The sequence below is a fragment of the Grammomys surdaster genome, unplaced genomic scaffold (assembly GCF_004785775.1).
Source record: "Grammomys surdaster isolate TR1022 unplaced genomic scaffold, NIH_TR_1.0 124726, whole genome shotgun sequence".
NCBI classification, from domain to species: domain Eukaryota; kingdom Metazoa; phylum Chordata; class Mammalia; order Rodentia; family Muridae; genus Grammomys; species Grammomys surdaster.
In genome coordinates, this window is record NW_021619686.1 from 284540 (window position 1) to 299414 (window position 14875).

A 14875-nucleotide genomic window follows, 5' to 3' on the forward strand; every position below is an offset into this window, starting at 1 on the left:
TTTTTTTTTTTTTTGGTTTTTCAAGACAGGGTTTCTCTGTGTAGCCCTGGCTGTCCTGGAACTCACTCTGTAGACCAGGCTGGCCTTGAACTCAGAAGTCCGCCTGCCTCTGCCTCTCAAGTGCTGGGATTAAAGGCGTGTGCTACCACCACCCGGCTAGCCAAGTTACTTTTAATTAGTATTGTCTTGACAAATTGTTTTCATATCCTTTTATAGTTCACCTTTTGTATAGACACCTTTTAGCTGTATTTGTTATAAGCCAGAAGGTTGAATTTTTCCTGTCCTGGCAATCTTTGCCTTTTAATTCAATTACATTTATTGTAACTGACTTTCTAGTCATTAGCGATTATCCTAGATATTATAAAAAGTATATTTACAAAGGCCACTAGACTTCTGAATTCTGATCCCTCTTCCTAGCTTCTACGTCAATGCTGTCATGTAATTTAACTATTTGTGATTAACTCAACAAAAACTGTCCCATTCAACCAGGCATTTAATCCAAGCACTTGGGAGGCAAAGCCAGCCTGGTCTCCATATTGAATTCCTGGACAGCCAGAGTTATGTAGTAGTGCACTGATTCAAAAAAAAAAAAAAAAAAAGTCCCTTGATTTCACAAGCATCAAATGTGATAATGTGATTGTTCAGCAATGCTCTCAAAGTTGGCTTCACAACTGTTCATATCTTAAAGGTTCCCACTTCCTGGTTTTGGGTTATAAGTATTGCTTATACTGCTTTTGAATTGTTGTACAAAATGATGGTCTTATGATTTACAATAAATTTCAAATATTTACATAGTTTTTTCTCAGTATTTTTTATTTTTAGTTGTTATTATCAAGACATATATCTAGCCTAGCAGCACAGAAGCTTCACCTGAAGAGATGTGTGAGAATACAAATATATTCAAAGTATGTTCAAGAACAGTTTAAATAAATTCTACAATGTCAAGATTATAAGTTCAAATTTAATTTGAGATTTTGGTGGACCTTTACTGCTTCTTCTCAGTGACGTCTGTTGGTGACAACTAAGGGTGGAATCGTCAGGAAAGGAGTGTGCTGGTCCTCTCAGCTCACTTTAGCGGTGATACAAATCTCCCTAGAGAAAACACTTTACAGGCTGCATCTGGGTCTCAAGGGAGTCAGATGCAGAAACACCATAAACACTAGTGCCGTGTTTTCTGTTAAGTGGTAACTCCTTGAAAATAACCACTGATAAATCTTTCAGTCCATCCATTCTAATTAGTTCTTACCCACTTCTTAGAAAAAGCATAGTGAATTTCAACCAAGGCAAAACTTCCAACACAAATTGTATTGGATCTCTTCTTCACAAACAGATCTCAGGATTCCCAAAGTGTTTCTGGACCCAAAAAGCCAAGGTGCACAACGATGGGCCTACTGGTACAGTCTAGGAGTCTGGAAATCAGACACTCTAGGGGTCTGGATGTTTTCTCTGCCAGTTAAAGAATTAAAAGGCAGGAAAAACTCAAGCCCCACAGGTAGCATCAAAAAAAAAAATCTCAAACACTACTGACAGAATCAACAGTTGAAGAAAAGTGTTTACTGGGAGTGAGGAAACACATAAACAGCAGACACAGAGATAGATGGAGAGGGAGCTCAGGGAGCTGCTGGATTTGGGGGACTGGGGCTTTAAAGCTTCTGAAGACTTCATGCTCTCACTTGGGGCTGTTCAGTTGAAGATGGTTGATTGGCTCAGAGCCGGTGTGCAACATGCAACAGGCCCGGAACTTGTTGAGCCAGTCATCAGCAGGGGACCTGCTGGTGGGAGACAAAAGACTAGAAAGCTTTTGCTTTAAGTTGCCAGTCTCGTCTCAAGTCAAGAGCATCAGGAAGATAATGTCCATCTTGGAAATCTGCCTACCTAGCCAGGGCCTCTCTCCCTATCTGCTTACCCTGCAGGGAGTCTGTTTAACTCCTGGTCTCTCATTAGCACTGGGATGCAGGAAGCAGGGGTGCTTCAAGTTCAGAGCCAGCCTGGTCTACAAAACTGCTTCCAGGTAGCCAGGACTACACAGCAAGATCTTATTTTGAAAGATTAAAAAAAAAAAAAGACAAGAAAAATACTTATGCCTGTAATCTCTGCAAGTTGGAAGTCAGAGGTAGGAGTTTAAGGTCATTCTCAGATAGGATAGGCTGGGGCACATGAGAGTCTGCTTCTAAGCACAACCACCACCAAACAAAACCCAGCATAATGACTCATGCCTGTAGCATTGGGGAGGCTGAGTCAAGATTGTCATCAGTTTGAGGACAGCCTGTGCTACAGAGTAAGGCTCTGTCTTAACAACAAAAAGCCAGTTCAGGTCCATAAACCCTCCTACGTTAACCTCTACTGTGACACAGCATGAGGAGACTGGAGGCCTAGAAAAGCGTAGAAATGCTCCAACAAGGAACTCAACATTCTCAACTCAAGTTAAGGAGACAAAGGCCTAGAGAGCTGAACACAGGCTGCCTTCCGAGGGCCATTCACTGAATAGATGGAAGGCTGAGTTACGGAAGATATTCCTCAAACCAATTTTCAGTGTCTTCACATTCCCTGGACAGAGAGACAGCTGGAAGAGTTGGAAAGTGGATAACAGTGTGCACCTACCTTCTTGTAAAACAAACAAACAAATAAAAACAACAAATACACCTGTCCCCAAGGAGAGAAGGCCCCACCTGGCTTCAACCTGTGGCTGCCAACTCAGTACAGAGAGCTATGGCAGAACATGGCACCCGGATCAAAACCCCACCGGTCCGAGGGACGCCGTAAGTCCTGAGGTCTTCCACAGCTGAGCCCAAAGGCAACAACCGGAACCCCGGGTTTTATCCCGCGCCATCTCTCCAACTCAGAAAACGAGTCCCTACTTGGCACGTAGCAGGCAAATACGTGGGCACAGCCACAAACAATTCAAAAAGCCTCGCAGAAGTTTCTGCGGAAAGATGGCAGGGCACCCAGGCTCTGAACCTGACGCAGAAGGACCCAGCGAGCGGGCGAGCGGGCGGGCGGAGGGCGAGGGTAGCCGGGAGGGAAGTCGGCATCCGCCGGCGCCAACGGCCGCGGAGGAAACCAAGCCCGCGACCGAGCGCCTCAAGCCCCGCCCCGGGCAGGGCGCTGTCTCCCCAAGGCCCTCCCGGGCCGGCCGGACCACCTTACCCGAGCAGGCGTCGACTCCGCCATGGTCGCAGTCGCCCCACAACACCGATTGGCGGGCTAGTGCTCGAACTGTGTGCCACTCCACCAGACGCCCGGACCCTTCGGGAAGCCGCCACCGCCGCCGTGTTGATACAAGGTGCATTATGGGAGCGCCCCCCCCCCTGCCCCACAAGAAGAGCGGCAGCGGCTCCTCCTACCGCGCGGGGTTTCTGTTGGCGCCGCTGTGCGCCCGGAAGGGGAACAGCAGCTTGGAAATTCAGCCATTGAGTGTGGGGGTGTAAGGGCAAGGATTCTCAACATCAAGGGCATTTTCTGAATTTAAGTGCTGCACTCCGCGAAATACTTTAAGAGATTCAAATATGTGTAATTTTAAAAAACAAAAAGGCGCGAGAAGAAGAGAGAGAGAGAAAAAAAAGGCGCGGGAAGGAGGGAGTGGGGACCAATAGAAAGAGAGACCGATGAGGGTGGATGTGATCACCACACGTTCTGTACATGCATGCAATTGTCAAAAATAAAAAATGACCTTTTAAAATGTGTACACTGACTTTTCTGTGAGGGAAGAACACAGCTGAAGCTAAAGGAAAGGTGAGAGTTCTCAGAGGCAAGTGATTTTAGTTCAAATGCTCACCTGTTACTTGGCTTTTTCAGGCCAATCCACTGTAGTGTGTTAATTATGGAAATCACTCGCATTGCAGAATTCAAGGTAGCCTTAATCGCTAATAATTAACCTAGTCCTCATGCCGGGGTGAGTGTTAGAGGCAATGTGTTCTGCATTCTGACTTGGAAACATCTGGCCACATCACCACCTTTAACCCCCGCGCTCAGGTGTTTGAGGGCAGCCTCAGCTATATAGCGAGTTTCCAGCTAACCAGAATAACTGGAGACCTTGACTCCAAACAACACCCCCCCCCACCAAACCAGTATTTGCAATACTCACCCTTGCCTCATTTCCATTACATTGTCCTGGAGATGGTGGGTGAGAATGACATGAGTTTCCACTTTGAACAGGAGGCGTGAATAGCTTCCTCTGTGAGAATTCAACTCTCACTAGACTGGTTCCTTCTTCATGGTAGGGGTGGGATACGATTCTACAAGTGATCCTTGTCTACACTGACTACAGCTAACAACTTTCTCCAGTACTTAAGCTGATGGCCTGCTGAAAGACATTTATATTAAAAAAATAAATAAAAAGCACTGACTCATTTAAGCCCACGAGGCAACTCTGGGTGTGTCTGTGTCTTCATTTTGTCTTTGTTGCCTTTGTTTGGATCAAATTCCTGCTTTACTCCATAATTGTGTCAATCATTCAAGGACTGTGTCTGCTAGACCCATCTCATTCCCGGTCAAGCTGGAGGCTCAGACATAAGTCTTGGTCCAGCAGTCACCTCGAATCCCAGGAAGAGAAGATGTTAAAGGATCGATCACCTCTCAGATAAGGGCAGTTATCCTTGTGTGCGAAGCTGTACCCGGGAGCAGATTTAACCGTCTTGTAGGAGCCACATGGATCCTCTTAAGCAGTTCAGTGACAGCAATAGGACTTCCAAGCACTTCACAGAATCAGAACTGAGACAGCAGTCATCCAGACCACTTATTGATTATTGACCAGGACTGCTTAACTATGTGCCAAAGACTGGCCTCAGCTTGGAGAGGGGTTCTGAGCCAAGGGATGTCCGGGAGCAGTGAAACAAATGACTCCAAGTCAAACCATGGGTCCAAGCTGGTGGCCTACATTCTGCTGGGAAGGCTTTCCCGACTGCTCACTCTGTGTGTTTGGAACAGCCTTTCAGGTCGCTCTCTGCTAAAGACAGCCTCTCTCTTGCTAGTCTAAAAACTCTCTGGACAGCTCATCGCTTGCAGATCAAAAGCCCAGTTTTTTGTTTACCTATCCATTCAGTCGTTACCCCAGGTTCCTTTTTATTATCCCATGAATCAGCATCCCATGACCCCAGCCCCTCAATTCTTCTTAGACAGAGACAGCAAGCACAGGCAGTAAGATATCTGGTTGGGATGCAGACCCTTCCTTGAAATTACCATTCCTACTGAGAGGCCAAACCTTTTAAGTTTAGACTTCATTTTAGAGAACCTGACCTAAGTTTAAATTCAGGTAAACAGGCTGGCACCTACCATTAGTTTCCAAGTTGCCCCCCAACAAAACCTGAGCTTAGCTCTAGTCTCTAGGCTACTCCCCAACAAGACCAGCACCTCCAGGTTAATCCTCCAACAAACCTGAACCCCCAGGTTACACGTCCACCCCCTGCTTAACGACCACCAATGTAGAGGGAAGCAGAAATTAAGTTTATGATATGACTCCCAGCACCAGCCAATTATATTAAAGGCCACAGTAGCTTTCCAATTAGATTCTTGCACACTTACCCCTGCTTGCTGCTTACTGTAAAGCCTTGCCCTGATAAATATTCGGGGCTCCACCACTACCAAAACCATCTTGGGTGACGGCAGTGTGCTGGGGGTGGGGTGAGGTAGCTCAAATAAAGAGCCTGCTGTGAGTTACATCAGATCAGCTCCTGTCTATTCTTGGGGGGATCACTAACATTTCCCTGGCACTAGACTACCACTCCTGAGCCTAGACCTAAACTCTTTGTCCCACCCAGGCTGACCTTGAACTCAGGAAATCTGCCTACATGTCTTTGTATCTTTCTGACAAGCTGGCTCATAGTGCAACTGACTCTGTTCCTTTAGATCTGTGAAGATCCTTATTATACAAGTCATATTGCATCCTTATGTTTTGCATAGTTAAGAAATTACATATTTTTGTACTTGTGTTTTCAGCATTCTTTCCTACAGCCTTAAAGGCTGTCCTGAAGGTCACAGCATTCTACCATTTTGCTGAGACATTGACACACCTTCACCTCCCAGACTTGTGCTGTGTCTGATTATCATGGAGTCATTAACCTTGCAGAGAAGCCATTCCTCAAAGAAGGAGTGTGAAAATATGTACACTATTATATAAACAAGCCTTATGCCCACAGCAACCATTAACCCTCATGGAGGCCCATGCCCTGCTGGCTCTGTACTGTCCCTTACATGGCCATGCTGGACTCAGCAATTATGCATGTTTTCTTACCCTTTGTTCCAATTTTATATAAGCCAAAAAATTCTGTTAGTACCCCCAAAGACAGAGTTAATTCACTGGACCCCTTAATCTCTTCTTCCCAGTTTGGCCACATTAATTACTTCTCTTTGCTTTTCTTCTTATCTCTTTAAAATTCTCTCTCTCTCTCTCTCTCTCTCTCTCTCTCTTTCTCTCTCTCTCTCTTGTGTGTGTGGTGTGTGTGTGTGTGTGTGTGTGTGTGTGTTTTGCATGACTTTAATCCTAACACTTGGGAGGCAGAGGCAGGTGGATCTCTGAGTTCCATACCAGCCATAGCTATATAGTGAATCCCAGTCTCAAAAGAATAAATTATTTTTCAAAAAGGCACAAAGGCTGGAGAGAAACACCAGCACCCACATCATAGGTCATAACTACCTGGTACTCCAGTTCCAGGGGATCTGACAGCCTCTTCTGGCCTCTAAGGGCTCCTCCACATATGTGATGCATATAAACTCATGCAGGCACACAAACATACACATAAAAGCAAACATTTAGACAGTGTGGCTTATGCTCTCTCTGTAGTGACTACCTTTATCTTCCCACTGAGAATGTGAAGCAATTCATGTGGCTCGCTTTCTGAAAACTGTGTGGCTGGCATGGAGCCAATACTCAGTAACAAAATTTCTGGCTTCTGGTTTGCTTTTATGTTTGGGAAAGCAAAGCCTTGCACTGCAAGGAACTCACCAAGAAAAATGTCTCTCAGAAGCTCCATTTGCTCCTTTCTACTGATACTCAGATGTTTACACATGCTCTGAAAAAAAAAAAAAAACAACTTAAAATGTGGCTTCCAGTCACTACAAATGGGGGCACCGTTAGAGAGGTACGGAACATGCACACTGTGGGGATTTGTAGCCTCATCTCTGTGTCTGTACAGTGTGAACGTAGACTTGGACGTTACCAACAGAGAAGTCTGTGCGGCACAAGCAAAAATTAATTTTTGGAAGAATAGTTTTTGACTACTCTGCAAGACGGCAGCCACCTAGGGAGTAGGTATGATAACCTGCAGCCACAAAACCTCTGTGCTGTGGCGGTGCTTTGTGGTGTCCTTGAATTCCTAATCCCTCTGCCTCTGCTTCTTGAGGGCTGGGATTACATGTAGGCACCACTACATAATGTAATTTTAAGTTTAAAATAATGCTTTTAATAGCTCTATCCTTTAAATTTTTTACTTTGTGCATGGTTTGTAGCAAGGCACATGTATGTAGCTATACCTCTACCTAGACTTTTTTTTTTTTTTAAGTTTGAAACAGGGTCTCCCTACATAGCCCTGGCTATTTCAGAACTCACTCTGTAGACCAGGTTGGCCTTAAACTTGTAGAGATCCTCCTGCCTCTGCCTCCTGATTGCTAGGGTTAAAAGTGGTTGTCACCACACCCAGCATAGACATTTTTTTAAATTCAAGAAACTTTGTAGACAATGGCCTTAGTCCTCCTCCTTTGAGACCTTTCCTGTTCAGTCACCCCTGCTAATCTCTAAGATGAGGACCATGCCTTTCCAAGGTCAGTGAAAATACTAGACTGACTGTATCTGGGCTCAAGGTGCCTCCGTTGCTGTGTGGATTCTATGGAGCCCATCTATACCTTTAGCCTGGCATGCCTTTCTTCCTCTGGGCGTAGAACTTCCCCCACGTTAGGAAAGGGTCCTCTTGGATTTCGCTTGCTTTTTCCCTTTATTCCCCAACCCCTAATCTGATACTAGGAATTGAAGTGAGGGCCATTCACATATTTAAAAAGTACCCCACTGTGAGCTGCTTCTCCGCCCCTGCCACCACAACCGGCAACACACACACACACACACACACACACACACACACACACACACACTTTTGTTTTCTGAGACATAGTATCACTTTATTCCCCAGGCTGACATTGAACTCATTTTGTAGTCCTGGCAAGCTTCAACTGGCTTAGGATGGATGGCCTTAAATTTAGGATTTTCTTCTGCCAGTCTCCTAAGTATCTGGACTATAAATGTTTGCCAGGAGAGCAAGTCATTACTGCTACCTTCTTAGGTGTCATCTCCAGCCTGGTAAGTGACTGAATAGCAAACAACTGACCTAGCTGGACCTCATCATAGCATCTAGCCTACAGACAACAGTCATTGAGTCAGGGAGGGCCTGTGACATGAACTAGACCAAGTACACCAGGCTGGACCAAGTAATGCTCTCCTCACCAGGGATAAAGTTACAATAGAGCTCTCCCTCTCCCTCTCCCTCTCCCTCTCCCTCTCCTTCCCCCTACTCTCTCAGAGTCAGCTGGTTTGGAAGAGAGACTAACACAGAATCAGAGGTGATTTTCTGTGTGTCCCGTGTTAGTTCAACTGTACCTCTGAATCTGTGAGTGATTCCTGGTTCTTTCTAGATTTCATTCTCGGCTGGTCAGCCATCTTCTGTTGATTACAAGTAGAAAGAAGTACTTGGACTGATAAAAGTATTATTGAGAACTGTAGAAATGGGTCAGCAATTAAGAGCACTGGCTCTTCTTCCAGAGGACTGGGACATTCACGTGGTTGCCCATAACAATCATTCTAGTTCCAGGGAATCTACTTCCACTATTTTGGCTTCTGTGGGTTTCAGGCACATATGTGGTACACAGACATATATGCAGGTGAAACACCCACACACATATTTCCAAAATTAAGGATTATAGGAAACTGGGAACTCTCCCAGAAATAAACAAACATCTGCCTACTCTTTACAGAACACAAACAGCAAACCAAAGTAAGATTCCAGTGTGGGGAACCAATGCATTTATTGAACATATTTACAGAGCTTGGGTGAGAGGTTATTTACAGGAATGTGGGTGGCCCTAAAACAGCTGCACCACTGGAAAGTCACACTCCAGAATGGACAACCACTTCATTATAGCTGCATAGATGGAGTCCCCCGCTTCAGGAAGCCTCTACACTCTCTGCGCTCCAGCCCCTCCTGAGGACACAGGCCACGAGCTGTTTGTTAGAGGAAGGTTGCTTTCAGATGCCTGGGAAGCAGGAGGAAGCTGCTGGGATCTCAGATCCACTCTGCTCTACTCTATGAGGGAATGTCAGTAGTCAACAAGCCAGATCTGCTTTCTAGCAAGCAGCCACAGCTGCTCTGATGAAGATGATGGCTGTTACACTTGGGGGAAAGAGCTCTACAACGCTGGGATATCTGCCACCTTGTCACTTTTTTTTTTTTTTTTAAGTATTTCATGAAGCTGGGCATGGTGGTGTGTAAGGCTGTAACCCCAGCAGAGATGTGAGAGGGGAATGTTGAGGCAAGATTTTTCTTCTCTATTTTGAGACACCATCTTGCTACATAACCTAGGACAAGCTCAAACTCAGCCATCCTTCTGCCTCAGCCCCCTCGGGTACTAGGATGATATGCCCACATCGCCATGCTTGGCTTAAAGCAAGATACTGAGTTTGATGTTGATTCGGCTACACACCCCACCTTTAAAAAAATGCAATATAGCTTTCCATGATCAAAGCAAATGTAGGGACTCAGTCAGCCCTTCTGCCTGTCCTTGTGCTTTTTCTCAGACACAGTTTTTAGTTCCTGGAGATATTTCTAAAAATTCTGCTCAAAGTCAGGAAAGGATATAAGCTAGAGTGCCGAGCAGGCTTTAGTGAGAAGGTAAGGCATTTGAGACAACAGGACTTAAGCACAACTTCACTGGCCCAGGACCTCAGGAGAGCATGGATGGACATAAGTGGGGTCTGGTCTGGTCACGCTGAAGATCTAGGCCTGGCTCAGCACAGAGACGGAAGTTCCGGCAGCAAAGAGACGGAAGTTCGGACCGCACAGAGACGGAAGTTTGGTCAGTAAAAGACAGTGAGAGCTTTGCCAGAGGGTGAGATGCGTGCATCGTGTATCGTTCTCACGGGTGCTGCGTGGGGCAAGAAGCACTACTTTAAAAACAGGCCCGGTGGAGCCGCTGGGATGGCTCAGTGGGTAAAGGCACTACTTACCTGACAAGTAATGACTTCCTTCCTTGGAACCAAGGTAAAGGTGGGAAGAGAGAACTGACTCTACAAAGTTGTCCTCCACAGTGTACAATGGAACATGCCCCCCCCCCGCCATAATAATAAATTAAAAAACAAATAGACCTGGTGACACACACACCTATGTGACCCCAGTACTTGGTAGGTTGAGGCAAGTAACTAGAGGGGGTCGGGAACAGTCCTCTCCTTCATTCCTGTTCTTTCTCTCTCTCCCTCTCCCTCTCTCTTTTCCTCTTCCCCTCCCACTTCCAGTCTCTCAGAGTGAGCTGGTTTGAAATAGAGACCTAACTGAGGACTTGGTAGGTAGAAGCAGGCTGTCCTCAGCTACATAGTAAATTTGCAGCCAGCCTAGGCTGTGTAAGACCTCGTGTCCAAAGCAAGCAAGCAAGCAAACAAGCGAAAAGCACCCCCAATAAAAACCAGAAGGTAATCAATAGCCATCTGGTAGATAAATGACTGCACCCATTCTATGAACCACAGTGGGCACAGCAGCAGCCTGACTTTATCACTGGGAGGCAGAGGGACTGGTCTCTTGAGTTCAAGGCGAGTCTGTTCTACATAGTGAGTTACAGGCCAACTGGGCTACAAAGTTAGATCCTGTTTTAAAACAAACAAACAAACAAAAACAAAACAAAACAAACCCCCAAAACCAAAAAACAGAAAAGGAAAGACATTATCTATGTAACCATCACAATAACTTCTCGGACACTTGAAAGAAAGTGACAAGGAGAGCAAGGTAGCATTCCTACAAAAGCAACAAAATCATAGAGAGGATTTCCTAGAACCTGTAGCTTGAACATTTCCTCACAGGGAAACCAGATATGTGTGTGACAAGATTTTCTTTCCTTTTTTTTTCCTTGGCTTCTAGAGTAGCTGGGACTACAGTTGGGGCAACCCCCATGCCCTGCTAGATTTTCCTCCACGTATATCTCCTTTTTACACTTTTTATTTTTAATATATTAATACAAAACCTTCAAAATTCTATTCATTGATTGGTAGTTTGGAAAACATGATACATACCTCCTCTTAAAGAATAATCAATATTTTTGTTTCACCAACTTTTTATTGGCCTTTCGAATTGTGGAAAAAAGAGGTCATAGGAAATGGCTTGGAAGACAGAAGGTGAGCAAAGATGGAACAAAATTGTACTGCATAAAAAAATTAAGATTCAGGGTTTCCCAGTATATCTTGGAGAGAAGGGCTGAGGAGGCCTCAGAACAGGAGAAAGCTGCCCCTTAGTGCGACAGGGAAGTGCAGGATGGAGAAAGATCCAGGTAGTGAGTTCTGAGACATTTCTGGTGGGGAGAGTGGTTCAAAGTCTTAAGAACAGAGACGTAAGCTGGGCTTAGTGGCACACGCCTTCAATACTGGTGCTTGGGAGGTAGAGGCAGGTGGATCTCTGTGAGTTCGAGCCTGATCTACATAGTGAGGCCCAGGACAGCCAGGGCTACATAATGAAACCAGCAACAAAAGAACATAGCTGGCTCACCGGCTTGGAATAATTTGAGGCATTTGCTGTGCTGGTCTGAAAGTAGGCTCTCTCTCTGACTTACAAAGTACGAAAGTGTCTCATGAGGGAGATCAATGCAGAGCCAGAGGAGAGACTAGCCCTGGGCCCACAGCTGCCCTGCCGGGTTCTTTTATAAACACTAAAGGCCAAGTCACTGTAAAATTACAGCCCTAGGCTGAGTAGTCAGAACTGGTGTGATCTTTTCCTATTTTTCTCTTACTCCCCACCAATGTCCAATACCCAGGGACCAGATCTCAAAAAGACAATTATGACAGTAAAATCCTTGATCGTAAGATAGCATTGTTTGGAGCTGGTGGTATAGCTCAGTGGACAGCGTTTGCCTAGCACACATAAAGCAATGCATAAAGCACAGGAGGTGGTACATGCCTGTAATTTCAGTACTCAGAACAGTGTAGAAAGAAGGATCAGAAATTAAAGGTTGTCTTTGGCTACATAGGAAGTTGTAGGCCACTCTGAACTATATGAAACAATCTCAGAAAGAAAGAAAAGAAAGAAAAAAGAAAGAAGGAAGGAAAGAAAGGCTGGGAGGCAGTACAGTGGGAGGTTGCTTTCCTAACGTCTAGGAAGCTTTGGGTTCAAAGTTCAGCATCACTGGTCCCCCCCTCATACACCTCCCCCCAAGAAATGGAGAGAGGAAAGGCTGGGGATAGTTCAGGGGGTAAAAGCACTTGCTGTGCATGAGGACCCAAGTTTAAATCCCCAGCACCCACATAAAAGCCAAGTGTACCTGTAACCCCAGTGTGCTGTGGATGGCAAGGGAGAGAGCAACACCCCTGGAACTTGCTGGCTCCCAGCTTAGACCCAGGTCCAGTAAGAGACCCTCTCTCTCATAGGAACAGGCAGAGAATGAAAAAAACAGAACCCAGCAATCTCTGCTCATGTACACGAGTACACCCGCACACAAAATTTATTTGCTCAGAAATGAGAAAGTCCATTTAAATAAAAAAAAGATTTACCTGTATTTTGTCATTTTCAATGGTCTCTGGTCTATCCTGCTTTCTCAGGACTTCCATCAAATCCTTCCTGACCTCCTTTGGGAGCCATGTCTGCTCTGCTTTTAAGTTCTACAGGGCGACACTACAGTGGATCCCAAGCTTGCTGCTGGTCTGTCTGAAGGACACTTTGAGTATTCAAGGTCTTCCATGGCCTGTACTATACGCCTCACCATCTAACTATATAACCACAGGTTCATACCTCTCTGTCCTGGCCACACCAGCCTCTTTGTCTTAAAATCCCTGACTCCCTGCCTTCCTTTCCCTTTGCCCCGTGCAGCTCATGCTTCAAGCCTGACTTCAGCATGAAGTTGCACCCGCTGCTTCGTGCAGGATGAACTCGGCACGTCTTACATAGACTAGCATTACCACCTTGGACTGTCCCTTTCTTCTTTATGTGGATCAGCTCCCTAACTCCTAACTCCAGTCCCATGTAAACCAGCCCCCAACATACTGCCTATGTTGACTGACATGAGCTAAACATCAAAACGGGTAATTGAGTGAACGATCTGCAAAGTTCAACATACTGAGAGTCACTGCCTTTGGTTAGTTCTGAGAGTAGAGTTTGCTGTCTCGTGACCTGTCTCAGGGACTGGGGCCTCTCTTGGTGTAGCTGAAGACACCAGTATAGTGAGACCCACTGGAATATGGTTCAGAAACCTATAGGTAGGCACTGAGGGTGTTGGTGCTCACTGGCTACGTATGGCTTCTCTATGTCACTGTTCTTCAGCCTTCTGTATCATGACAGTGGCCAGCCCTAGGGAGGATCAAGCATGTGTTTCCCTATTTTCATGGTTAACAGCCACATGGTTTCATTCTTACAAATGTCTTCTCTTTCCCATTACATTTCAAGCTTGACAAAGATTGGATTTTATACATGGTCACTAACTGTTCAATAATGATCTAAGACCTATCTATCTTCAATCTTTTCCTCTAAACACTTTTTCTATATAATGACATAAATCACCAAAAGTTAAGGGATCAGGATTGACATAGGTGGTTCATGCCTTTAATCCCAGCACTCAAGAGACAGAGGCAGGCAGATCTCTCTGAGTTCAAAGCCAGCCTGATCTACAAAGCAAGGTTCAGGCAACCCAGGGCCTGTCATAGTAAGACACTGACTAAAAAAGGGGGAGGTGGGGGACTCAGGCCCTGAGCCTGACATTCTCTGAGCTGATCAGTGTCACATAGCAGTTCTCAGGAGGATAAACATAACTGTCACCACCATGAGGCAGAGCTGCTGTGGTGGCCTTCAGGATACCTTGGTCCACAGCCACAATAAAATAACAATACAGCCAGTAGCTGGGTCTGTGGTGACAGCAGTGAGGTTGTTCATATCACTTGTGGAAGGAGGGTGAAGGGTCACAGCTAACGTCACAGGAGAATCCAATCAGCCCTCCCACCTGTCCCAGCTGTACATAATCATAGACATACCAGTGTGTATAAGAGGTAGAAACTGACTGGGGGCAGAACAACACATCAGTGGTGTCTTGCCTGTGCTGCCCATGCTTCTCTAATTAATCTTACTTAGCAAGCTCACTCACCAAGCTGCACTGGGTGGAATCCATCTTTGGTTTGTTGGAGAGAACAGACTCTACCTTTATGGCTCTCTGGCACTCCTTGTCTCTCTGTACTTTTGAGCAGTGTGGCCTTTGCTCTGTACCCAGGAGTCTGTGGTGGCAATGCAGAGAAATGCTGCATTCTAAGAAGTCAAATCAGCTGTCTGGGACAATGAGCACAAGTCTGGAAGGGCCTAGAAGCAGCTCTGAGCGCTGGATGTTTTAGTCTTCCTGGGTCTTTTTTTTTTTTTTAATTTCTACTATTTGAGACTTTGCATTTAAACAGGCACACATATACACCCCAAAACAGACAGACAGACAACAGACAGACAGACACACACACACACCCCACATACACACACCACACCCCCACACCTGGGGCTGGAGAGATGCGTTCTTATAGAAGACCTGGATTTGGTTCCTAGCACCCACTTTAGGAAGGGTTCCATTCATTCAGAGTGTAGTGGAGGGCAGTACGACCCACCAGACTGGGCTCCAGAGAACTGGAGCCTTGGCTGTCAATAGCTCCATCACCATACCTCTTTGGGAATCAGCT

At 45.6% G+C, this 14875-nt stretch overlaps 1 protein-coding gene across 3 annotated transcripts in view; it reads right to left on the bottom strand.

The window, feature by feature from the left end:
* Positions 1 to 3261, bottom strand: part of LOC114636634 (zinc finger protein 212-like) — a 16186-nt gene extending 12925 nt beyond the window's left edge. For 2 of the 3 annotated variants that reach the window (XM_028784700.1, XM_028784699.1), the window contains exon 1: positions 3148 to 3261. In XM_028784700.1, coding sequence (XP_028640533.1) covers positions 3148 to 3171 — 24 coding nt within the window. In that variant the 5' untranslated portion in view covers positions 3172 to 3261. Of the gene's footprint in view, positions 1 to 2669; positions 2887 to 3147 lie in introns of those variants that run through there. The other variant, XM_028784701.1, reaches the window with a different exon arrangement.
* Between the last annotated feature and the right edge of the window lie 11614 nt (positions 3262 to 14875).